Genomic DNA, 27,756 nt, shown 5'->3' with positions numbered 1-27,756 from the left:
CACAATCTCCAGCCTGGACTCAGATTTTCCTCCTATGAGCTAAGTGTGGGACACTTAGTGTGTGCTACAAATCTCTCCGTAATCTTTTAAAACCCAAGATTCACACTACCTATTCGCCACCTTCTGCTTTACTTCTATTTTAATTATTTCAGTCTTTGAGTCATTGCCCACTTTGGGCTCAGCCCTTTAAGGAAAGCAAGGCGGAAATTACCTGCATAGTGGAGATGATAAGGCCCCGGTGGATGACAAACTGGCCAAGTGCAGCAGATCGCTTGTAACTGTTACGACCATGCACCATCAGTAGCCTGCCGATGTGCTTAAACTGAGTGATGGAAAAATCTGCTGCCAAAGAAGCCTGTTTACCTTCCTAGATTTAAAAAATAAATTTAAAAATTAAAAAAAAATAAAGAAAACATGTTGATTAAAAAGCTGCTGCGTCACCGTAGTAAGGAACCATTTCAAAAATTGAAATCATGCTATTCTATTAGAAGAAATCTACTATCACTGCTACTACTATGATCTACTATTATTTACTTTCCCTGAAAGTTTAGTCTTTAAATAAAAACATTTCACTGTAAAAACTGTGATTTTTTCTTTTGCATTTCTCACGCTGACTCATGATAACATAACATGGGTAGAGAGTAAAATGCACCTATGTTGCTTTCTCAGGTGAATATAGAAAATATATTGAGGAAAGAATCGCATAATCATCTTTATGTTATTTTACTGGCAGTAACTATGTTATAATTGTTAACTCCTCCGTGTAGTAGAAATTGCTGAGCCTGGAAGGTCACTTTGGCAGCACAAACTAGCCAAATTTGGAGCACGACCCGGTTCTGTTTGGTCTCTGCTCCTTTGCTCAACATGGTGAGAAAAGCCTCAGCTCAGATATCACGAGCAGAGGGGGGGACTGACAGGACGACTGTGTTAGTCACAAATCTTCAGTGGTCCCAAACCTGTGGAAGCAGGCTGAAGATCACGGAGAAAATTTCCCACTCCTGAGCTGGTTGTTGCCATTCCGAGAGGGGGCCTATCACTGGGCAGCCAGAATGCCCACCTGCTTCAGGTGAAAGGTCCTTTTAAACGTGCAAATTGTAGTTCCAGTGATGCACGTGGGATCCTGCTTGTCACTTGGGAGGGAAATATAAAATGGATAATGAGGCATGGCATAGCGTGCAAAATAAAAAAGATTTACAAGGATGATACCAGGACTGAGAGGTTATAACTATTGGATTTGATTGATCACACTGGGGACTCTCTAGAAAGGAGAGGGACGACCGGATAGAGGTCTTTAAAATGATGAAGATGCAGGATAGGCACAGAGAAGATGTTTCCACTTGTGACGGGAGACAAAACTAGGGGCCATAAATGAGATAGTTATGAATACATCCAATAGGGAATTCAGGAGAAACTTCAGTCAGAGTGGAATTTATTACCACAGTTGAGGCAAATCGCACAGATGCTTTTAAGGAGAAGTTAGGTAATTGTGTGAAAGCGAAAAGAATAGAAGGATACGCTGATAGGATGAGATGAAGTAAACAGAGTGGGAGGAGGCTGGAATAGATCATAAACGCCAGCACAGACTGACTGGCTTATTTTTGTGCTGCAAATTCCATGTAACTCTGTTTAGTTATTCTAAGTATAATTTACAGTGCAATAAAATATCAAGACAGGTGCCTGTGAAGATTGAAACTCTAAATTTTCAGTTGGAGACGGCAATTTTTATAACATGCCCATTCAAATTTCATCCAGCACTATTAGGCACATTCCATTTGGTTCTGTGACAAACAGGATGCACAATAAATGTTGTTTATGTATATTTTTTAAATTCACTTTTTTTTTTAAACTATGGCCTATGATTTAAGTCGCTCGGTTGTATATGAAACATTGCATGTCACAAGTATAAACACAAAAGACCATTACTTTTCCTACAATTCCAATCCCACAGTCTGCTGCTTGAATCATGCTGACGTCATTACCTCCATCACCTGTAAAATAATACGTCACTAGGTTAAATCTTTCACTTAGCTGCTTAATAATAATAAAAATTCAAACTAACGTTGTTGTGTGCGCACACATGGACACAGACAGCAACAGCACCAGTATCGAAATATAGAAATTTCCAAGCTTATGGCCAATCTACTAAATGAAACAAATTCCCAAGGACACTGCATCATGCTTCTTTACTGGGAAATAATTACATTCCAAATATGCTCCTGATCACTTGTCCTGTACTACAGCATCAGTGCCATCTAGTGGATTTAGAAACACATTACATTACAAAGAAACAAATGCACCAACAGAACTTCAACAATTTTTTTGAAAAAATACACACTCATTATAAACTCCTGGTTTGTTACCTTATTATTTCCAAATCCCATTAATGGCAGAGTTGAATATTGTCTAGCAGAAATTGCTAATGGCTGCTCAATTGTTAAGCAATACGTAGGCGTCCGTCCATCTCGGGAGGCAATGGACTGCGCCCAGGGTGTGTCATTTCTGGATTGAACATCGTCCGCTGTGGCGGTAGAGGATCATTCGTGAGTGGCAGTCCCTTCTGCAGCTGGCACAGATGAACAGCGTTGGCCTGAGGTTGGCTGATGTTTTTTCCTTCTCGCGGGCTCTCTTTTCCACCACCTGGTCATTTCTTCCGTCCTCTGCTTTTCCCATAACCTTCCTAACTGCTTATCTCCAGGCACTCCGGTTAGCAGCGAGGGCTTTCCACGTACTGACACCAATCCTGGTCAATTTGAAGTCTCGCGTGCAGATATCCTCGTATCACAGACGCGGTCTTGTGCCGAGAGCGAGCTCACCGTAGAACATGTCTTTGGAGATGCGGCTGTCATCCATTCGACTCACATGAACCAGCCAATGGAGTTGCTGCTGACTCAAGAGGGCAGACACGCTGGGGATCCCTCCATGCTGGTGTACTTCCATGTTTGGCACTCTGCCCTGCCAAGAGATGCCCAATATTCATCCGAGGCAGCGGAGGTGGAAGCTGTTCAACTGCTTTTCTTGGCTTTCATAAGTTGTCCATTCCTCGTTACTATAAAGGAGGGTGCTGAGAACACCTCATTTTAGCAATGCAAACTACAAAGAACTGATTATATTGGGTTTTTATTTTAAATAGTGATAAGATGCAAGGGATATTTCCTTTCTCTGGTAAGTTCACATGGTTGGCGAAGAGAAATTTCCTACGTTTATGGCCCCAGTTCTCCAAAGGTTTGAATATTGAGTTTGACATGAAGAATATTGGAAATAGGAGTAGGCCATTTGGCCCCCTTAGCTTGCTCGCCATTCAACTAGATCATGGCTGATATTCTACCTCGATTCAATTACATTTTATCTGATTGGATGGCACAAGAGATTTCCAGAACTATCGCACTATTCTAAAATAATATTTCTTATCCATAAGTAAGAATCAAATGAAAAAAATGTCACACCAAAAATGTAATTCCTAACCTGAAAATAAGAAAAGTTTTGACAAATTGACTTGTCCTCACTTACACCCCACCAGCCTCCACATTCAAAGGATCATCCTCCACCATTTCCACCAACTCCAGCATGATGCCACCACCAAACACATCTTCCCTTCGACCCCGTCAGCATTCTGTAGGGATCATTCCCTCCGGGACACCCTTGTCCACTCCTCCATCGTCCCCTACACCTCAACTTCCTCCCATGGCACTTTCCCATGCAACCGCAGGAGGTGCAACACCTGCCCCTTTACTTCTCCCTCCTCACCGTCCAAGGGCCCAAACACTCCTTTCAAGTGAAGCAGCATTTCACTTGCACTTCCCTCAATTTAGTCTACTGCATTCGTTACTCCCAATGTGGTCTCCTCTACATTGGAGAGACCAAACGCAGACCGGGTGACCGCTTTGCGAAACACCTTCAGTCTGTCTGCAAGCATGACCCAGACCTCCCTGTCGCTTGCCATTTCAAAACACCGCCCTGCTCTCAAGCCCACATGTCCGTCCTTGGCCTGCTGCAGTGTTCCAGTGAAGCTCAACGCAAACTGGAGGAACAGCACCTCATCTTACGACTAGGCACTTTACAACCTTCTGGGCTCAACATTGAGTTCAACAACTTAAGATCATGAACTCTCTCCTCCAACCTCACCCCCTTTTTGATCCCCTTTTTTCTAATCATCATAACTTTTTTTATATATATATTTTTTTCTTTTCCCACCTATTTCTATTATTATTTTAAAATTTATTTCCATCCATTGTTTTATCTCCACCTTTTAGCCTATTTCGATCCCTTCCCTTCCCTTCCCCCACCCCACCCCCACCAGGGCCATCTGTCACTTGCTCGTCCTGCTTTCTACCCTTAATGTCACCATTAGCACACCCTTTAGCTAACATCACTACTGTCAACACCCCTTTGTCCTTTTGTCTATGATATCTTTGGCAATCTCTCCTTTGCCTCCACCTATCACTGGCCTTCTATCCAGCTCCACCTGTCCCACCCCCCGACTTAAACAGTTTATATTTCACCACATTTCTTAATCCTCTTTAGTTCTGATGAAGAGTCATATGGACTCGAAAAGTTGGCTCTGTCTTCCTTTCCACAGGTACTGTCAGATCTGCTGGGCTTTTCCAGCAATTTGTTGTTTTTGTTTCAGATTTCCAGCATCCGCAGTATTTTGCTTTTGACTTTTATGGCCTCCAGCTCCCGCACAAAGGCATCAAGTCATAAATCTGCACTTTCAGTTCACAGCTTAAAGCCAAAGAGTCAAGAATGATTTCTCCTTACCTATTGCACATGTGCGTTTGCCTGTATGCTGTTGCAACAACTTCACAATTTGAGCCTTTTGGGTGGGAGAACATCGGCAGCACACAACAGCTGGGCACTGGCATGCAAGTTCCACAAATTCATGCTCGTAGTATTTCAGACAAACCTATCAAGGTACAAATGAAGCAAAACTCAAGAACAATGTACGTATTTTATATACAATGTCATATATATATAAATATAAATATATGTATGTGTGTGTGCTGACAACGTTTCCAACAACTCTATTAGTGATATTGACTTGCAACATTTCTGGCATGAGAAAAAATTAAAATTAAGTATCATAAAACACAGCCTTCGGTATGGAAATTCCCAATGTGTGCGTACTCAAGTGTGCTGAAGCAGAAAATGTGGGACCCGAGAGGTAGGGAGTGATTGACTGACTGACCAGCCTGTGAATGCTAAGGAGCAGGTGCCTGAAGTGCTGAAGATCCCGCTAACCTTTCAGTGCCTTTGGATTGGTTTGAGATTTCCAAAGAGTACATATAATTGATATTGGTCAGTGTAAAACGCACAAGAATTCAAGTCAGCCCCATCATGCCAATGTGTTAGCCATTATTAGTACAAAGGAGTCCCATTATAATTATTTTCATTTCACCAGTTCTAAAACGTGACAAAAATGGAGAATTTTAGTTCAAATAGGCCATTCAGCCCAACTGGTCTATGCCAGTGGTTATGCTTCCCACAAGCCTCCTCTTGCCCCACTTAATTTACCCCTGTCACCATACCCTTCCATTCCTTTCACTCTCATGTACTTAGTGAGCTTCCCCTTGAATGCATCTGTGTTATAATAAACTGGAAAGTAGACTTCATTCCTAATAGTAGGTAGCTAATCTTGAGACATTTCAAAGATGAACTGCTTTACAAGAAAATGTGCTATTTTTTTTTTAAGTTGCCGCTTTAATTTTATTTTGATCACACAATATTTTTAATGTAGAAAAGGCAAGCAGGTTTTCACAACTGTATGTTCTAAGAGTGAGGAGAAATAGAGAAATACCGTCCGCTGTTACACGAGCATGTCTCTTGGTATTAAATCTATGAACTTATAGAGTTTTAGCAATTCACTTCTAGTATAATGTCATTTGAATGCGGCTACTGCTTATTTATAAGCAGATATTTTAAAATCAAGCCCTGAAGCTCCCAAAACAATCAATACGATCTAATAACCCTACAATAATCAGGAGCATCTTTACAAAGGTATTACAAGATTTTGACCTTGCCTCTCCCTATCTCTGTAATCTTCTCCACCATTACAACCTTGTGAGAACTATGTGCTCCTCCAATTCTGGACTCTCTTGCATCTCGGCTTTCCTTTGCCCTTCCATTGGTGGTTGTGCCTTCAGTTGTCTAGGCCTTAAAGCTCTGGAAAAACTCCCTCCCGAAACTTCCCTGCCTCTCTTCCTTCTTTTAAACGCTTCCTAAAACCTACCTCTCTGACCAAGCTTTTGATCATCTATCTTAATATTGCATTATGTGGCTGACAACGCTACTGTGAAGCACTTTGAGCCGTTTAGCTATGCTTAAAAACACCATATAAATACTGGTTGTTGTTAGCTTGCAGGATTCCTTTAGTAAATTATAGAAAGTTAAGGGGTGGTAGTCATTTTCTTTGTGAGAAAGCTGCCTTTCTCTTTTATGACACATCTTAGTGTGTACACAGCCAAGACTACAGGGCTTGACCCTTTCCAATGAAAGAATATTCTCGGAATTACCATCAATTAGTCACATTCAAAGGGATCTAGAATTCTGCCCATTCACTTAATTGTTTCAATGAATCTCAACCATGCAGTTCCACGTAACTCTGGCATCACATTCAGCTATTGCGAAATGACCGGGGAAAGTCTAATTCATAGAATCTTATAGCACAGCCCAATGTGCTTGGGCTGGCGCTTTGAAAGAGCTATCCAACTAGTTCCGCTTCTCTGTCCTTTCTCCATTTTTTTTAACCTTTTGAAGTACATACCCCAATTAGCTTTCCACAACAAAATTTACTATACTTTGTAAAAAAAAAGAGGAGAAACATTGATTTGTTTCACAAGTTGGTTTGCCTGAACTCTGCAATTTAAACTCTCTCATTAATAATTCAACAGATTTCAATGTGAACTGGGGTCTTTGGTTTTGGCCTGGTTAAGAGTGGGGGAAAAAAGCTAAATGTGACTTTACATAACTTGAAATCAGTCACTTAAAGTCAGACCTAAAGAATTGGGCAGAGTACAACTCCCTCAGAACGAATAGAACTGCAACTACAGCAAGAGCTGGCAATGTAAGTAACTACCTGATGGAACTATCAAGAATTATAATGATACTGGAAAAAAACTGATTATTCCAAACATCATAACAACAACTTGCATTTATATATCGTCTTTAACATAATAATAGATCCCAATGTGTTCAAGGGAACATTATAGTACAAAATTTGACACCGAGCCACAGTAAGAATATCATGACCGGTGCCCAAAAGCTTGATCAAAGAGATAGGTTTTAAGGAACACCTTAAACGAAGAAAGAGTGGTAGACAGATGAAGAGGTTTAGGGAGGGAATCCCAAACCTTCAGGCCTTGGCAGCTGAAGGCACGGTCACCAATGGTGGAGCAGTTAAAATCGGGGAAGCTGAAAAGGCCAGAATTAGATCTCTGTCAGGACAGTATTCTGCAAAAAGACAATTTAAATATCATTAACTATAGACTACAAGGAAGTTGTGCAATTATTATTTATTAGGAGGGATTTAAAAACAATCCCTACTAACTAAAAAGTTCATTGCTACACTGATAGTCCAGAATTTCAATATCATCTTTGTATAGCATTCTTTGGAAAACTGTAAGCCCTTACCTCTAAAGAATCTCCTGATATAACCAGCGTACAGTCATGCTTCCTTCTGAATGCATTCAGCTCCAAATGAGCTTCACCACGATTCATTACCTGCAAGGACAAACCTCTCATTCACACTTTCCATAAAGATAATGTGGTGTCAGCATATAAAGCAACAATGCTCATTCTGGCCAGAGAAGCAAAACTAGCAATAATTTAGTCAATTTAGATCAAATCATTGTGACATGAAGGTATAATATTTTTCTGGTTTATTATCAAGTGGGTTTATTGGGGTAAGCATTGTTAGGTCTGTGTGTAATCTCATTACATTTTATAGCCAAGCAGACTGCAAGTTGAAGTTATCAAAAGGAGTAAGGTGTAGAAGTGTCTTTGAAACGTTAAGTTGGAAAACATGGTTCGAGTCTTAGCATGTAAAGCGTGACAGGAATTTGCATTTTTAGATAGATGAAGGGAGGTTTGAATTTCAAAGAGGTTAATGAGAATATTGGTAACATGAAAGTTTTTATCTTATGAGGGAGATACAGTTTCAAAGACTTATGAAACAGTAGAATTTACATATTAAGAAAGGAGAAAACATATATAAAGGAAAATGAGGCTGTGTGTTAGCAGAAGGCATTGTAAGGTCTAACAGCAGTGTGTGAAATAGCCTTAATGAAGCCTCCAGTATTTGTGCCTAAGCCTGCTGCCTACAGAAACCGAAGCTGAAGAAAGTAATTTTGAATTCCACTGATCAGGGTATTTGCTAATTTGCTGGATCTGTTTAAAATCTAAAATCTATTTTTGGACTGTTGCCTTAAAAGGGGTGTAACTGGGAGTCAGGTTAACTAGGGATTGATTTTAGGAGCTATTATAGTGGTAATTTGTAGTTCTATGTATGTGCTTGAAATCTTCTCTTTTATTAAAAAATATTTTAATTCAGTTTTTCAAAAAGCTTAAAGCTTTGGTGGGCTTATTACTTCTGAATTCAGCGCACACATCTCGAAATAAATATGAATTGCTAAACCATTGTGATAGCACGATCAAGTTTCCCTCGTGGATTTGATCTGCCTAGCACACATCATCTGCCGCATCATAACAACTGACAAATATAATATAGAAATTAATACACCGCAAATAAAAGTCTATACTGTCATCACCAAATGCAATGGGCATTTCATAATCTTGAGTAAATGCTTCTGCTGTTTCAGTGAACTTTTTTTAACCAAACCTTGTTTCATTTAGTTCAAGTAGCTGACGGGTGTAACAGAAAAATGTTATTTCCTCAAATGATGTGTTATTCTTAGTTGCCAGTAATGTAAAGCAAGTTTGTTCAGGGTGTTACTGACAGGAGAGTGTTGCGATTTTGATTTCCCCCTTTACATTTTCCCAACCCGAGTTTTGGTGTGATCCAATATTTATTAATAAGCCCACAGCAAAATCGAGATAGGGCAAACTCAGAGGGTTAGTTTATTTGCACACACTCAATGTAGCCCCCTACCCCATGCATTCATACAATAAAAGAGTGATAGAGAAAAAAAGATTTACAGGGCAAAGACCAGGGAAAATAATTTTTGTTCACATGTGTCCAGAGTCCAGCATCAAAGTCTAATGGTGTATTCCTTCAGAGGTCAGCAGGTTGAAAGCCGATGTTGGATAATTCACTTTTCCAGTAGAGATGACTTCCATGATGAGATAGGCACGCAGAGATGAATTAGTCTTGTAGGCGATGGTACAGAAGTTCCAGTAGAAACAGTGTAGATGGGGCCAGGCATTCAAACCCTTTTCTGTGCTGTTGCTTGGTAGATGGAAATAAGGCAGACTGAGCTTTGCAGCTCCACAAGGCAATATTACAGGTTCCACCAGCTAAAGGAGTCATGTCACATGACTCCCACCTCTCACTTAAGTTTTGGCAAAGGGTATATATCCCTTTGTTAATGTTCTAACCATTAAGATTTTGAAAGGAAGGTTGCAGGGTTCTTTTGTCCTGGCAGACTAGTAGGTTCTGGTTGGCCACCCTGGGTTCTGAAATGCAGATGGCCTTGGTATAGTTCCCTTTGAATTTGGTCTCTGCAGCCCACAGGGGTCCTTAGCATCTCTTCAGAGATAACAAGGTGTGAGTTTCCCTGATACTGCTAGATTAGCTCCTATTGTTCGAAGGTCACAGAAAGACCTCGCTTCAGCCATTTTAAAAGGGCACTGTCCAACTTTTAAAATTTTAGAAATTAGCCATGAGTATGTGTATATATATATATATATATATATACACACATTTAAAAAATATAGACATAGTATAAATATATAGTATAAATAGAGTGAGAGGTCTTAGCCCCGTTGCAAGGGTAGTAAATAAGCACACGTCTTCAGACTACATATCATCCAGCACAGCATAGCTTTGCATTTTCCCCAACAGGAGCTGGCTCATCGCTACCCTCTAGTGGATATAAAGCTTCACTCTGTTCTGTGTTAGAGATTTTTACTGATGTATTGACTTTCCCCTGAACTCTACCATCACTCTCCTCCTCTCTTCTCCCTTCCCCTGCTGAAAACATTGGCTTCCTGCTGAGATTGCAAGTGTTAATCCGTGTGACTCAGTTTCCTCTTGGTAACATTGCCCAGCCATTGCTCTGTCTATTTTTAATCAAATCACCACAATTTCCGACTATCAGTTTCATCTCCTGTATGACTTCTTCCACATTGCTTCATACAGAAAATATACTAATTTTCAAACAGCACACAAGTAATAATCTAACACTTAAGCTTCTACTAGGAAATGTGTACAAGTAGAGAAAACAAAATTTAAACGGCAATTGCACTGGGAATTCTGATGATGTCTTTTGTGTAACTAGGTTTGTTACACTGGCTGAAATCTTTTAAAATAACAGTCAACATATCAAAAAAAGAAATCCTGCTCAGATGAAGTTAAACTAATTAGGCCAAGTTTAAAAAAAAAATGCATCGGTAAAGATTAATTTTAATACTAAACAATTTGATACTTCTTAATATGCTTGTGCTATTTTATTGCTTGCAAGGTGAAGTTCAGTGAAAGTTTTACGCTAAATGTTTGTCCAATTTGGAAACTTGGCAATTTAAGGTTATATATCGGGATCATGTGAACAATGTTACTCATACAGATAGGTTTGGTCTTGGGTTTTGATTACGTTATAGAGAATTTCTAACATTATTTGGATTTCCCCTCAGTAGTTCAATGTGAATGAGTGTCAAAGTCCAGCTTTTCATTTGCCTAAAGCTAAAAGAAGCCAAGTGAGAGACTTTTTCCTATGGGTTACAATGTTATAGGGTGGTATGGCCAAACAGTGTGATGTCTCAAATTCACTTACAGATTCTGGAAAACACGGAGAATCATAAGAACAATATCGGTGCAGAAATTTAATTTATTAACTGGGCTATTAGCTTATCTAGCCTATTCACAAATAGGTTTCACTCTATTAGCAAGAGATCAAGTCTTTATATTCAAGAAAATTCAGCCACATCTCAAGTTGTGCTACTGAAACAATCTCAACTGAACCCTTTTGAATGACACATTTTGTCACAACATAAGTACTTTCAGGCAGCTTGCAAAAGATGTTCATTATTTCATATGTGGAAGAATACTTGATTATGAAATGCAAAAAAAAATTTCTTCAGATCACCTAAAAATCTCAGTTTGAGTCAGGTATACTTACAGGATGGAAGATGTGGACATCCTGATTCCTAGACACCAGATGAGAGCTTTTTGCAATGCAAGTGGCTGTTTCCAGTTTATCTCCAGTCAACATCCATATCTAGAAGAAAATTCCAAGCAAAGCTCCCATTAAAACGCATGTATGCTGATCACAACTGTAAAGAGATACGTGCTCTAAGGACCAAGACACAAATTCAACTCAAGATGTCTGTGCTCAGCAATGTCATTTAAAAGTTGGTGGGATTCTGTGGAATTCCATGCTACATTTGGGGCCTGGGTGGGGGGTGCTGTTGTGTTTCTATATCTGCTTTACACAAACTCATCAATCTAACACACAGGACTGGTAAATTTTACGCAGGTTCAGTTTATTTGAAGATGCATTACAGGTAGCTCAGCATTCAGATCTACTTTATGGATTCAGCAACCATTAATAGCAAGGACAGCACAGCTGCAATGCCCACACACACACACACACACACAGACGACTAGCAGCTGGTCACACGTTGCTCTACAGCCTGGCTACCTGCTTATTTGCATTTTCCCTTAAAGTGATATCACAATGGGGGTAGAGTCAAACATTCCAATTCTGACACATTCAACTCTTTTATATTGTCCATTTTACTACGGTTTCTAGTAGGTGACATTAGAATTCTGATTAGTAGGGTTGGGGAAAAAGAAAGTTTTTTGTTTACTTGCGCTGAGAAATACATCATGTGTTAACTCTTCCAGGTCATAAAATCCTTAGGACATCCAAAAAGTCACTGGGATACAACTTGATTGAATGGTCTATTTCCACAGCAGATGTTATGTGATGTGCCATTTCCCAGGTATTCTGAAGGTCATAAATGTTAAAGCACCTAAAACCTATGGTATCTCCTACCAGGAAGTCCTGGGAACACTAATATTCAAATAAGGACACATCTATACAGAAGAACTGCTCAAGGTTCATTTCAAAACGAACAGAGCACAAATGATCAAGGGCACTGTAATGAAAATATAATAATTTTCATAATATTATGATTTATTGTAAAAGTGGGTTGATAGTGGGGTTTGGATAGTTTCTCTGTGTATGTGTGTGGGGGATTTAATTGAATTGGAGGCTGCAGGTCTGGAGGCTTTGAGTCATAAAAAAGCTAGGTTTGAAATTCTAAATACGTAAACATGGCTGAAGTTTTAGAATATGAGGAAAATTTGCATTTTTAGATAAATTTAAGTTATTTTAAATTTCAAAAAGATGGTAAGATGTCACCCCGAGCCAGAAGAAACCAAGCCAAACAGTGTGTTTATTTTCCCCAAAGGTTACTGATAAAATTACTATTGTGGGAGGAGTAAAGTTGCAGACATACATGAAAAATGGAATTTGTTTTAAAAAGGGAGACACATGTATAAAGGAGATGAGGCTCTGTGCCAGGGGAGAAGGCATTCTAAGGTATAAAACAAGTGTGAAGAGCCTCCAGACTCTGTGCATCAAGTTGCTGTCTCACTTTTAATTCTACTGTCCAGGGCATCGTGTAACTTAGCCTGGATCTGTTTAAATCTATTTGTTTTTTTTTACTGTTGCCTAGTAGGTGGGAGCCAGGTTAAATAGGGGTTTTAGGAGTTATTATAGTAGCAGTTTGTAGGCCTATGTATGTGCTTGAAATCTTTTCTTTTGTTAATAAATGTTTAATTTAGTTTTCTAAAAACCTCTGAAGTCATAGTAGTCTTGCTGCTTCTGAATTCAGGGCACGCATCTCGAAATAAAATACAAATTGCAAAACAGTTGTGACCGCGTGATCAAATTTCCCTTGTGGATTTGATCTGCCCGGCGCACATTATCAGCCAACTCATAACGCCAGACTTTGCAAATATCTTTCCAGTGACTAATATCACATTCTATGTTATTTTTAGTAAACATATGTAAAACAAACGCATCTGGCCGTTTTGTTTGCCCGCAAAAATAATAAATTAATCCATTCTCTGAAATCTTCCGTCATAAAGAAAACTGCTAAGATCTATAAAGAGATGCAGTTGTGACTTTTGCATGGGTACAATTATGCGTGCATTCTACTCAATTCAACTTCGAATAGGTGCTATTGAATACACAACTTTTTCAGTGTTCTTCAGTTTTGGTGATCCATCAAATCAGAACGTGATGTTTTTCAATTATTTGACTTCAATTAAATTTTACCTTAAATTACATAAAAAATAGTGAAGCAAGGGTACATAATTTATCCCAAAGAATTTTGTTAAGATTGCCTATAATGTTTCACAGTATATTTCACTTGCATTCGTATACTTGCCATTAATATAGAACCTGAACTTCTGCAGAGTGGCAATCAGAGTCACATTGCCACCCTACTCTTACTTTCTTACCTAAAATTCTTTTCGATCGTATCTTGCCCAACCTTCCGACTCAGGCCAGGGGAGACCTGGGAAGTGCAGCGCGTCCCCGGGGCCTAACATTGAGGGCAGCTCAGCTGCACTAGCTGCTGTAAACCAGGTGAGTTAAAGGTCCAACCAAGTTTAGACGTTCTTGACAGGCCAGCGAAAAGGTGAGTGTATAAGGTAAATGGGTAGGATTTGAAGGGGGGGGGGGGGGAGTCAGGTCAGGCCAGGCCAGGGCGGGCTTGGGGAATCTCATGGGAGGAAGGGGTGGGGGGGCGTAAGGTAAGGACTAATTCCTGCGAGGGGAACACTATTCCTTTGGGATTGGGGTTGGAATCCTGCAGGGGTTTGAGAGAGTTCATGGGGGTGGGGAATCTATGCAGGGGAGGCATGTGGGGGGTGTCCTGTGGGGAGGTCAGTGTGGATCTGTACAGTAGTTCCCCCTTGAAGTGGTTTTAATTCTTCTGGCTTTTTCTGGGTAACTCTTGATGTAACACAGTCGGAATCATCTGAAGTTTGTGATTTAAAATCTCATTTTCGGATGGTTCCTAGTGCAGGGCAATTGCCCCGGGGGAGTTTGTGCTTCCCAAGCATTTGCTGTGCAAATGTTACCTGAGAAGTTCTGGGGGTGGGGGGAACTCTCCCCAGCGCAAATTTGGGGTACCCCTAGTTACACTGCCCTGCAGCTTGAAGGCTATGGCCCATAAAAAAGTTCCAAGGGCCTACAGAACTAAAACAAGCAATGGAAGGGTAACTAAAAGTCCTATGGTTCAAAAAATTTGAAGTCTTTTAATGCTGGAGTGAAAAGTGAAGAGTTAGTGGGGTTTTGGGGTAGGGAGTTTCACAGAGTGGTGCAAAAAAGCTAAAGCATCTGCCACCAATGGTTGGGCCAAGCCAGGAGGGGTGCACAAAATGTCAGAGCACCAAAGTGTGCGTGGGTGTATAAAGCTGGGGGAGTGGGGAAGGGGGATGACAGACAATCAAGACTTCTTCTGGGACAGGACAAGACTGGGCCATGTTCTGTGACGGAGGGCATGGGATGGGGAAATGTGAGAAGCATCTTGTTAGAGTGCAGTTTTATCATTTGATTCATATCCTTTGATGTTTTTAGTACAACACCCTTAAGTTAGCAATAAATAAAGACCCATGAAAATGATACAATTCTGACCTTTATTCCAGCATTTCTCAACATCTCCAGGGTTGGTCTCACATCCGCTTGTAGCTGATCCTCCACTCCAGTGAGACAGAGAAGTTCCATTTCTCGTTCAAGACTCTCTACGACAGCCGCCACCTTTAGCGAGCGATCGTGGACACTTAGCTTTGCTTGGTTGTACCGGTTCTGTAGATAGTACAAGGAAACATTTTTTTCAATTGACTGTACTGGGAGAATTGCAGTGGAAAACTTTGAAGGTGGGCAGAGAAATCCTCAATAAGCATGACACTAATGAACATCTGCACGGTGCCCTGTACATATTGATCAACACAGCACATCTTGAAATAAAAACAGAAAATGCTGGAAACAGTCAGCAACTAGTGCCAAAGCAAGGTCCTCGACCTGAACCCTGAACTCTGTTTCTCTCTCCACAGATGCTGCCAGACCTGCTGAGTACTTCCAGCATTCTGTTTTTATTTCAGAATTCCAGCATCCGCAGCGTTTTATTTTTGTTACAGTGCAAATTAACACGGACGTGTTTATAGTAGAAAAAGGAGCTTCCTGAACACTCTGCACACAATCTAACTGGCCAATATGCTCAAACGGCAGAGAGCAGCCATAACAATCCCCATCTTAATTCCACTCTTTGTTGGCATGTTGGTCGACCTGACTGCAGAAAATAAACCTTCAGTCGATGCAGCTGTTAAAAAACACTCAGGGTCCTTGGATTTATAAAGAGGCATGGGTAGAATGCAAAAGCAAGGAAGTTATGCTAAACGTCTATAAATTATTGGTTAGGCATCAGCTGAAGCAGTTTCTCCATTTCTGGGTACTGCAGTTCAAGGAGGCTGTCAAGGTCTTCGAGGGGGATTTAAGTTACAAGGAGAGACTAGAGAAGCTGAGATTATCCACCTTAGGAAAGGTTAAGGGGAGACTTATTTAGAGGTGTTTAAATTCATGATGAGTTTTTACGGAGTTCAATAGAGACACACTATTTCCACTGATTGAAGGTCTGGTAACCAAGGGACACTGATTTAAGGCAACCAGGAAAAAACCTGAGGTAGCAGGGGGAGAAATGGCACTTTATTCAATTATAGATCAGGCTGCAAGGATCCTAGTTTGTTCATAGGAAGGTCAACTAAAGAGCTGCAGATGAGGGAAACTGATCAAACCCACCCAGACAGTATGGCACTATATCAGTGAATTTGGAGAGTCCTATCTTGTTCCTCGTCAGCATTTGCTTATAGAATAAAATGACCTTAAATTTCACACTCATGGCAAAGTTATTAAGATTGGGTTAAGAAAGGTTGAAAAGAATGACTGGAAAATTACCACAGTAAAAATTCAGATTACATATGAACATAGAAATTAGGAGGCGTAAACCATTCACCTCGAATCTGCTCCATCATTCAATAAGATCACGGGTGATCTGACTGTGGCCTCAACTCCACATTCCAACTACCCCTGACAACTTTTGACTCCTTCGTCAGCAGGATTATATTCCATCTGCCAAGTTTTTGCCCGCTCACTTAACCTGTCTATATCCCTCTGTACACTGTGTCATCCTCACCACTTGCCTTCTCACCTACTTTTGTGTCATCCGCAAACTTGGCCATAGTACATTCACTTCCCTCATCCAAGTCATTAATATACATTGTAAATAATTGTGGCCGCAGCACTGATCCCTATGGCACTCCACTAGTTACAGGTTCCATCCCGAAAATGCCCTCCTTATCCCAAATCTCTATCTTCTATTAGTTAGCGAATCCTCTATCCATGCTAATATACTACCCCAACACCATGGGCTCTTATCTTATTAGGTAGCCTCATGTGCGGTACATTATCAAACGCCTTTGGGAAATCCAAATATATTACATCTACTGGTTCTCCTTTATCTATCATGCTTGTTACCTCCTCAAAGGATTCTAATAAATTTGTCTGGTACGATTTCCCCTTCATGAAGCCATGCTGTCTCTGCTTGATTATATTATGCGTTTCTAAATGCTCTATTACATCCTTTATAATAGACTCTAACATTTGACCAATGACGGATGTTAAGCTAACTAGCCTATAGTTACCTGTTTTTTGTCTCCCTCCCTTTTTGGATAAGGGTGTTACATTGGCAGTGTTCCAATCCTCTAGGGCTTTTCCAGAGTCTAAGGATTCTTGGAAGATTACTACCAGTGCATCCACTATCTCTGTAGCTACCTGCTTTAATATCCTAGGATGCAACCCATCAGGTCCAGGGGACTTATCAGCCTTTAGTTTCCCTAGTGATAGTTATTGTATTTATTTCCTTCCCCGCTTTTGCCCCTTGATTATTTAGTATTTTTGGAATGCTATTAGTGTCTTCTAGTGTGAAGACTGATGCAAAGTATTTATTCAATTCTTCTGCTATTTACTGGTTCCCCATTATTATTTTACCAGCCTCATTCTCTAAGGGGCCTATGTTCACTTTGGCCTCTCTCTTCCTTTCCATATATTTAAAGAAGCTCTTATTACTTGCCAATTTACCCTCAAAGTTTATTTTCTCCCTCTATTTTTTGTTGGTTTTTAAAACTTTCCCAACCCCCTTGCTTGCCACTAATCCTGGCCACAATGTATGTTTTTTCTTACAATTTAATACTATCCTTAATTTCCCTGGTTAACCATGGTAGGTTTATCCCCTTCCTAAAATCCTTCTTCCTATATCTTTGGTGTGAGTCATGAATTATTTTCTTAAACGTCTGCCATTGTTCATCAACTGTCTTTTCTGCTAAACTCCTTTCCCAGTCCACTCCAGCCAACTCTGCCCTCATTCCTTTGTCATTACCCTTATTTCAGTTTAGCACAGTTGTTTCCGACCCAAGTTTCTCACTCTCAAACTGAATGCTAAATTCTACCATGTTATGGTCACTGTTTCTGTGGGGATCTTTCACTCTGAGATCATTTATTAAACCTGCCTCATTACACATTACCAGATCCAAAACAGCCTGGTCCCTGGTGATCTATTGTTCTAGGAAACTGTCCTGAATACACTATGTTGTACACAGTACCCTAGATGTAGACTCACCAATGCCCTGTACAATTGTAGCAAATCATCCCTACTTAAATATTCCATTCCCCTTGCCATTAATGACAACATTCCATTTACCTTTATAATCACTCGCTATACTAACATTTCCTAATTCATACACCAGGGCACCCAGGTCCCTCTGTAGCACAGAGTTCTGCAACCTCTCTACATTTAAATAATATGCTGCTTTTCTATTCTTCTTGCCAAAGTGGACAAGTTCACATTTTCCCATATTATACTCCATCTGCCAAGTTTCTGTCCACTCACTCAATCTATCTCCTTTGTAGCCTCCTTATGTCCTCTTCACAGCCTATGTGCCTATCTTTGTGTCATCAGAAAATTTAGCAACCATACATTTGGTCCCTTCATCCAAGTCACTGAAATAAATTGTAAATAATTGCACTGATCCCTGTGGCTCTCCATTCGTCACATGTTGCCAACCCGAAATTTTTGCTTAAGATAATGTACAATAAAAAATGCATAAGCTACTTATTTTCATGCATACCATATAAACGATGTTATTCTAAAATTAGTCTGCAAGATGATCCTCTATGTACAGGATTTTTAAATAAGTAACAAATATCGACTTAATATCAAGAATTAAATGGATTTAGTTTTGATCAAAAGCAGGAAACATGGGGTAATTCCTCACAGCTTTTCTCGCGTTCAATACCTAAAACGTGCTGTGACTTGCTCTGTCCTTGCTGTGAAAATGTCCAGTAGTTTGAATGCACTAAATGGGTCAAAGTTAAGAGTTATGGCTAATACCCTGTTTTGATTGCCAGTTCAGATTCAATTAAAAGCCCACTGATGTGATCTGAGTCGCGGTTTTGTGAATACAATAGACTTCTACGTATAAAACCAAAGAAAATGTTATTTGGAAAATTTTCTGCAGTGGAAAGAGAGAGTTCATATATTCCAATGGGGAGGATGGTGTTATAGGGGTATTGTCACTTAACTAGTAATCTAGAGGCCAAGGCTAATGCTCTGGGGACATGGGTTCAAATCCCACCATGGTAGCTGGTGGAATTTAAATTCAACTAATAAATCTGAAATATAAAGCCAGTTTCAGTAATGGTGACCATGAAACATCGTCGATTGTTGTAAAAACCCATCTGGTTCACCAATGCCCTTTAGGGATGGAAATCTGCCTTCCTCACCTGGTCTGGCCTACATGTGACTCCAGACCCATAGCAACATGGTTCACTCTTAACCGCTCTCTGAAATGGCCTAGCACGCCACTCAATTTAAGGGCAATTAGGGATGGGCAACAAATGCTGGCCTTGCCAGCGATACCCACATCCCATCCCATCTCAGAAGGGAAGCACATGAAATAACAACTGTCCCAGCACTATATAAGTGGCTCAGCTTGAACTTCTGTTTAAGTCTGTGTTCCATGTTTGTAGAGATCAGTGAATGTTGGTCATTGTAGTTCAGTTCAGCACAAATTGCAATGGGAAAACTTTGTCCATGGTTCTAAAGGCCATCACATGATAGCAAACTTCACTGAACAAGATGTGAGGATTTTCAGTTTCCAGTAGTCAAATATCTGGCAAGGTAAAAAGTTATTTTTTTCTAACTTTGTTGCACATCTAATTGTTCCTTTGACCTCAGACAAATTTAAAAAAATGTGCATCCTTTTTACATTGAAAATCTTAGCCTGCTCCAACACATTACAGAGTAGTAATTCCACGGTGATTTGTATTATTGTATTTTTCTGTAGAACAGATTGAAATCTGCACCCCAGATGTGGGGCATTTGTGTTACAAAATCATTGGAGGCTGATTCACCGTGTTTGCATTGATGCATTTAATTTAGAATAGTACAAGAGTAAAAGATAGATTGTCTTTATTCTTTTATGGTTCTCATTCACGTCTCACAGTTCAAGAGTTTAAGGGCTGAATTTTGCTGGGTGGGTCACTATCCTGGTGTTAGTCGCAATTGCAGAAATCCGAAAGTGGCCATGGCGTGATGTTGGGCGCGGTCTTCCCACAGGCAGCCAATTAAGAAGCTGCCTCCAGGAGCCCTGCCCAATTCGGGACTGTGGTCAGGTTCCAGAATCGGAAGGTCTGTTCAGCGGGTCTGTGCATAGGGCCACTGGCCTCTTTCGCAGTGTGGGCGACGCTAAGGGTGCAGAAGCAGGAGCAACAGGAGTGCCATGGTGAAACCTTCGGTAGGAGAAGAGCAGCTGCCAGTGCAGCAGATACAGCATTATCAGATACATCAGTTTTCATGAAGTGGCTGCAATGGCATGACTTCTGCTTAGGGAGACCTGTGCACTGTAATTTACTGTCAGCAAATTACTAAAAGGCCTCAAATATTTCTCAGCTCAGACCTCCTGCTATGAAGCTGCCTCTGCTGCATTGATGCCTATGCACCATTGGAAAATTTCAATCCATCGCCAGGATAAGGAGCAATTTATTAAGCACCTTAATTAACTACCTGTCACTGAGCATGAAGCTGTCACTGCTGGGAGCCTGCCTCTGGGAAAAGTGCATGGAAGTGGGAACATGTCACGGAGCCGGACTGCCACAGGTCCAAAAAAATCTCCAAGCCTCCGCTTCCAAAGCCACACCTGCAGGGCTGGGAAAATTTAGCCCCAGCCTTTTCAGGTCAAACGTCACTTGGCTCACCCTTCTCATGCAGCACACAAATTCATGAGTTCTTGGAAGCGATAGCTGGGAATATGTTAAGTAACCCAGAGAGCACCTACAAAGGCTAGGCATATTTACCACATGGAAATGTAGTAAACTGGAAAATGTCTGTCTGCACCACCCCTAGAAAGGAATGGTAACCTTGTGGATGTGCTGGACTAGGAACCAGAAGTTAGCAATTTACATCACACTATGAAACAAATGTGAAACAGAATACAACAAATTAGTATTTTGTGGACTGGTACCAGACAAAATGCTCCAGGAAAGCTGCCAAATTATCGAAAAATTCAGGTAGCTCACAAATTGAAGGAAGAGAGTTGCCACGCCATCTAGTTTGGTCTATGTTACTCCACACTCCACACTACATTAATTTGACGATTGATGCCTTCATAATCCACCGTCACCCTTACTAGGAGAATAACACCACCTTGTGTTTATATTGCACATTTAACAGAGCAAAAAATCCCTAGGTGCTTCATAAGAATATTAATAAACTTTTTTTTCCATTCATTCATGGGATGTGGACATAGCTGGCTGGGACAGCATTTATTGCCCATCCTTAATTGCCCTTGTTCAGAGGGCATTTAAGAGTCAACCACATTGCTGTGGGTCTGTAGTCACATGTAGGCCAGACCAGGTAAGGGTGGCAGACTTCCTTCCCTAAAGAAAATTAGTGAACCAGACAAAATTTGACATTGGCCTCATAAGTAGATTACAGCACAGGTGGCCAAAATCTGGTCGCGAGATAGGTTTTTAAGGAGATGGAGATAGAGAGGTGGAGGGGTGGACAAGTTTAGGGAAGGAATTCCAGAGCTTCGGACCTGGGAAGCTAAAGGCATAGCTTGCAATGGTAAAACAAAGAAATTCAGGGATGCGCAGAGACCAGAACTGTGGTAATGCAAAGGTCTCAGAGGGTTGTAAGGGTAGAGGAGGTTACAGAGGCACAAGAGATTAAAAAATGCAGACTTAAAAGTTAGATAAATAATTCAAGTCTGAACTTGTGTGACAAATTAGTCCTTCAAGCAGTTCACCTTAGAAAAGGATACCTTTTCTGAACACCACTGCTTAATTGCCCCGGTCAGCACAAGATTATTTTTGACAACATGGTGATAGATGCAAGTCTATGGTTCAAAAAATGCTACGGCTTCCCTTTCGTTTTTACTACTTGGTCAGAACATAGTAGCACGCAGATCGGATCAGTAAGATTTTTTTCTGCAACTCAATTATACAGCCAGCTGGGGGGCAAATTTTAATAAAAGTGACAGTCAGGATCCACAAACGAAATTAGTCTTCTAAAACAGATTGAATTCTGATATCACTCTGGGAATGAATTCATGCGCAGCTCTACATACAGTTCCATCCCCAAGTGGGGTAGAGGAAATCAGAGTTCAAGATAAATTGGCCCAGATTTTCCTGTAAAAATTACAGTCAGCCAAATGGTGCTCGCTGTTATTTACGCATAAACGATACAGCAATTTCACACGACAGGGCAGAGGCGTGATTCAACATGTATCCAAACTCATATCAAGGTGTGGCTGTCCGAGTTGCATCGCTCTGCTGTAGTTTCACAAAAATGGCACCTCATCGACTGGCTCACCCATCGTAATGCTGGCGTGAAGTAGCTGGGTTTGCGCGGCAGATATGAACTAACCTCGGCACAAGAAGTTAAGCCTGGTCAGTTCAAGTGCCCTTTTGATTACATTTTGTACTTCTAGCTATTTTTATAAAAAGTGAATATGCAGTCAGTGGCTGAGGAAACAACAGAGTTGCCCCAGGAAATCAGAATACCTTACTTAACTAATATGATGAGTTTACTTTTGATAGCTGCTGGTTCTAAGATTTCAAAAAAGTCTTGAACGGTTTGATTAGTTTTGAGAGAGCTGTTGGTTCCTGATTGGCGATGGCAGTTTTTCCTTACCTGTCCTCTCGCAATCCAATATTTAAGAAAAACCAGGAAAATTTAAGCCTATCATTGAACTTTGATGGATGACTTCTGATGCAATTGGTATGGTGTTCTGGTGTCAAGTGTGCATTTAATTTGTGATTAATTTACATGATCAAGTCTTCCGTCTCCTGCAAGACATATGAATGACTAAACTGATTACGACCCACCCATGATATAATTCTTGGGAAACATGAGAAATAATTGAATGCTCTTTTGTTTTAAAGAATGCTCTGCAATTGACCCAGTTTGCATCATCTTGTCTTCAAAATTCGATGTGGCTCTCATCTTCATACAATATGCTTAGCTATTGAACCTTCCAGGTTTTAATGTTTTAAAATTCGAGTAATGATTTTTTTGAACAGCAGTAGTTTAATGGATTATTCATACATAATTGATTCAGACAAGGAAGCTATGAAGCAGAGGTATGCATGGAAGTTCATACCTGGCTGCAACAGTACAAAAGGGTGCAAAAGATACAGCTAGATGAACTAGTCAGACTTCTAATTAGCGCCTAACAAACAAACTAGGTATGAACATACAGCCAACCACCAGAAGCTTAATCAAATGTTTGTCTTTGCATTAAGTAGGTGTATTTAAATTTGGCCTTTATCTATAAAAAAAAGCTAAAAATCCAAGTCTGAGGAGCAGCCACGGGACCAACTGAAAGAAGTGCATCAAGATTATTTAGGATCGAGAGGCACATGCGGGCCAAGTTTGATCTGAGGGACATACAACATTCACCTCCAACCCGAAGTTCATTTTCTAAAGGAAATTAGTAGTTGCCTGCATTGACTACAAGTTACTTCGTGCTCTCTAAAACAAAAATGCATAGCTATCATGCATTCGTTAAGTGTTTTTTTAAAATGTGGGATAAGAGGTAGCTTCAATTTTTTTTTTGAAGCAAGTGAAACTCAATATTGGGAAGAAGGAATACAGCTTGAGCATTTGCTTCAAGCAAAGCAGATATAACAACAGTTTTTATAGTCTGCCAACCCTCTGTGCCAAGATTCAAGAGGGCATTAGATGGAATCTGCCCAGCTCCAACACAATATGTCTGGACCATCAGAAAGAGAGCTGTGAAATGGACTTTGCCTGTTGTTTTATCCATGTGGTCCCTATTTAGGTACGACGCCAGAAAGGGAATGTCAGTCAGCTATTTAATCATCACTAAACCTGGGGTGTTACTAGACCACAAAGGCCACGAAGGTCTCTGGATCCTAGCCTTTTTAGCTAGCTGATCCAAGCCAGGGATGTAGCAGAAATGCTACAATTGTTCTCAGCACCCCAGGGTTATTAAGGTGATAGGTCAGCCAGCATTCCCACTGCTATTGGTTATGCACTGACCTTCTACAGGAAAGTACCTGCATATTGAAAACAAGGTGAAACAGTATCAGGCTAACCTGTGCTGTACATCTTGTTAAGTAACCTGCTGGCATTTACACATGAAGGATGGCCACTAGAATGAGCTATGGGAGAGTTTTTAAACAAAGATTAAATCGCAACCCTCCAGGAAATCAGTGCCTTCTGGAAAAGAGGTGGTTGGAAGGGGTGCGGAGGGAGACAATGTTTTGAAAATAGGTCTTTAAAACTGCACCCATTTAAATACTTTGCAACTTTAAAAACCTGAAGGAAAAACATGAGTATAGGTAAAACTTTAGGCTGCTAATGGAGAAAGAGGAAGTTTTGCTTTAAGTAAATCTCATTTTCAAAGCAAACTCAAGAAAATCTCCTTTGTGTGAAGGCAACAAACATTGCTAGTTATTTAATTTCAAGATTCTGGTGAGCAAGATCTATTTGAAAACACCTGCTGCAGCAGGGAATATGAATATACCTCAAAATCCTGATACTGTTCTTCTGTTAGGGACTTTTTGGCCACCACAAGTGTCCGTAGTCCTTCTCTAGCCATGTTCCCACACTGCAAAGTTAAGATAAAGAGTTGCTTAATCTTAAATATTGTAAGCCTCTTGATGGGTCAAATGTATACATATTTTGGATAAATACCTATCTTTAAGAAACACAGTCAGTATAGGCTACATCATTCCAGATATATAAACATACACACACAAATTAATATTTGCAAATAAATTTATTTCCATTCCTAGTAAAGGAGAGGGTCAATAATGTTCATGACAATAGGCCCAAGAATGGAAGTCGGCTGGTCAGCAGTTAGACTGAAAAGGAACTAAAGGATCAGATGATGGGGCTTCATTGGGTTGTGGTGGCTGGTGGGGGGGTGGTAAGATGGTCCAGTCATCATCATATCACGATGTGGGACGGGTTGGATGGACCACTTGGTCTTTTCCTTCCAGTCAATGTTATATTTTCGTATGTAAAAGACCTGCAACAACCCTTCTTTCAGTTTATTTTGCTGTACAGTATTTCAATCATATGATTTTGCAATTGTTAGCACATTAAAGTAGGAGATATTACAATTAATTGTACAAAACTAATACTTATGGTTATGGCACTTTAATGGTTCGCAGCTAGCCAATGAATGAAACAAACTGTCCAAAAGTATCTGCAAATGAAGGGTATTGCTAATAACAGAGTACAGGTAGTGTCTCAAAACAGGCAACTTTGGGACCGACACCATGCCAGATTTCGGATTTTGCCGGTTTTTGAGCCGGGCAGTTCAGGCCAGGTCAAGGGTCGCTCAGGCCACTTGAGGCACAGGAAAAGGCTAGAGCACAAAACTTATAACTAGTTGGTGTGCCACCGCGCCAATGATGCATCTAGCCCGACAAGTCGGTAAGTTATTTCACTCATCTTAATAATAATAAAAATTCATGCAAAGCAGCTTCAAAAAACATCTGGTTTCGGACATTGCCTGTTATCGGATAGCCAGATTTGAGATGCTACTTGTATTCAGTGTATGCGTCGACGACTGGCCTATTGAGCCAGAAAAATGCAAAATATTCTGGATCTGTGGAAGGATTAAACTGGACATTCTGAATACTTTATTTTAATTCTGTGCTCTAAGTTATGAAATGGAGCCAAGGAACCAGTGGCCTAGAAATCTGATGGCATTGTGTGCTGCAGTTTCTATATTGGCGTCCAAGCCTATATGATGGGCTGGAAGCACAGGTACATTCCGGGCCAGCAGTCCATCACCCAGGCATATCAGTATAGTCAAAAAAGATGTCTTGGTCCTGAACCTGAAATAGGCAAATAAAGGGGTTGTCTGCCCGGTTGAGCCCTCCATGCGCAAAACTGGGTTGTCCTGAACACATTCGGCTGATTTTATTCAGGAAAAACAGGTCCCCTTGCGGCCTAAGAAGGTCCAAATGACCACTGCACGCTGCTACCAAAACGTGAGGTTGGCAAATAAAATACTTTAATGCAGGGCAGGGGAGAGCTAGACTGCTCCTCCCAACTCTGTAGGACACAGTCGATCCTCATCATCCAATCGCCCCACCCCACCACCCGACCACTCTCCACTTTCCAATTGCAGCCCCTTCTCCTTTAGGAACCTACCCAAAGGCCGCTGTTTAGTATACAGCAGCCTGAACTTCAAAGCCTCTTCACTAGCTAGCTATCTGAAGATGCTTAGGTATCCACCGTTCACCAGTCTATTTTAAGTAAGGTCAAGACCCAACTGTTCAGTCACAAGGAATGTTCCCTGCATTCCATTTGGGCTAATTTCTACACCAATATGTCTATTTTTAAGAAACATGCTCTTACCTCTTCTTCCAGCCAATCATTGTACTGTACAATGCTTGACATTACCACATCAGCTCCTTTCATATAGAATGTGATTTCCCCTGAAGAATCATCCTAAATTTCAAAGTAAAATATAGAGTTCACATTGGAAATTCAGAACTTCATTTGAAAAAAAATTATAACAGACTAACTACCTCTTTTTACTCCCCTCTTCTTTCTAGCCACGTAGGTGACCATGGCTGATATTCTCCTAGTCCCTGACGAGTGCTTCTCTGATCTGAACTTCTTGCCGTTCTCGGTAAAGCAGAACTTTGTCCTTGCTCAGTGCTTCCTCACCCAATGGCTCTATAAAAAAGTAACCTTGCTCTTACACTACTTCTAGTCCTACATTCTAAACCAGGACGATTCTATTGACTGACTGTTAATGTGTGGACAACTTCAGGGAGATGGTGGCAGAGTGGTAATGTCACTGGACTAATAATCTAAGAGGTCCAAGCTAATGCTCTGGGGACGTGGGTTCAAATTCCACCACAGGAGCTGTTGAAATTTAAATTCAATTAAAACCTGGAATTGAAACCTAATCTCGGTAATGGTGGCCATGAAAACCACCATAGATTGTTGTCAAAATCCATCTCGTTCACCAGTATCCTTTAGGGAAGGAAATCTGCCGTCCTTACCTGGCCTGGCCTACATGTGACTCCAGACTCACGGAAATATAGTTGACTCTTAATTGTCTTCTGAAATGGCCTGGTAAGCCACTCAATTCTAAAGGAATTAGGGATGGGCAACAAATACTGGCCTAGCCAGTGACAGCCACGTCCCATGAAAGAATAAAGGAACTGATACTGATGTTTTGCAGTTTAGCTAATCATCAATTGGCATCTAGCACTGAAAAGGATGTTAATCCTCCATTAATTCCTATGATGCCTGTTTCATATTTGGGATCCACACAGGATAGTGTGTTCACGATGACTGTCACCCACCACTTCCATATCAGGCTGTGCTTTCTTTATGATGCAAGATGTGTCGTTACTTGCCTAATATCCAGGTAATCTTACTATCCTCATCACCATCTACCAGAGTTCCTGTTCACTACTCAGTAACTGTTGCTGGTAAGTAAACATGTGGGAGTATTCACCATCCAGGACCACTCATGCAGAATGGTCACTAGGGTGATGTACCAGAGCACCAACATGAAAAAGTACATTCCAGAAACAAGGGGAAAAAACAGGGTGGGAGGGGTGCGGGGAGGAAGGTGTGGAGAAGAGAGAGAGAGATTGTTGGTCTAAAAGTTTGACATTATGAATGTTTACTTCAGTCGCTTTCAAATACTGTAAAATAAATCATTTGCAATTCTGTGAGACTGCAACACTTAAAAGGATTTTAACAATGTTATGACCTATAAAGCAAAGCAAGAGGTTCATCAATGCAGGTTATTCGATACAGCATGAAAGACTCTTTAAACAGTTTTGACTTTTGGTTATACAAACCCTTCATTTCTATCTATTGATGCAGAGTTTTCTCATTCATATTTGCATTTTACATTATCTCTAGCACCTTTGTTACCAGATGTAGTATCTCATGTTCGCATTGTATGATAAGCAGCAATGTGTTGTACCAGTACATTCACTATTA

The 27,756-nt window shown here is 40.6% G+C and overlaps 1 protein-coding gene across 3 annotated transcripts in view; it reads right to left on the bottom strand.

The window, feature by feature from the left end:
• Nucleotides 1-27,756, bottom strand: part of atp9b (ATPase phospholipid transporting 9B) — a 272,096-nt gene that overhangs the window by 18,357 nt on the left and 225,983 nt on the right. Inside the window, exons 17-24 of one of the 3 annotated variants that reach the window (XM_078539908.1) lie at nt 26,143-26,235; nt 24,293-24,376; nt 14,823-14,993; nt 11,289-11,387; nt 7,627-7,716; nt 4,759-4,903; nt 1,924-1,988; nt 212-367 (exon numbers count right to left, since the gene is read on the bottom strand). In XM_078539908.1, coding sequence (XP_078396034.1) covers nt 212-367; nt 1,924-1,988; nt 4,759-4,903; nt 7,627-7,716; nt 11,289-11,387; nt 14,823-14,993; nt 24,293-24,376; nt 26,143-26,235 — 903 coding nt within the window. The remainder of the gene's footprint in view (nt 1-211; nt 368-1,923; nt 1,989-4,758; nt 4,904-7,626; nt 7,717-11,288; nt 11,388-14,822; nt 14,994-24,292; nt 24,377-26,142; nt 26,236-27,756) is intronic. The other 2 variants (XM_078539909.1, XM_078539910.1) reach the window with 2 other exon arrangements.

Source organism: Cetorhinus maximus, chromosome 4 (genome assembly GCF_964194155.1).
Source record: "Cetorhinus maximus chromosome 4, sCetMax3.hap1.1, whole genome shotgun sequence".
In the NCBI taxonomy this organism is placed as follows: domain Eukaryota; kingdom Metazoa; phylum Chordata; class Chondrichthyes; order Lamniformes; family Cetorhinidae; genus Cetorhinus; species Cetorhinus maximus.
The sequence above is the reverse complement of the archived record's forward strand: the minus strand, read 5'-3'. Positions and strand labels throughout refer to the sequence as shown.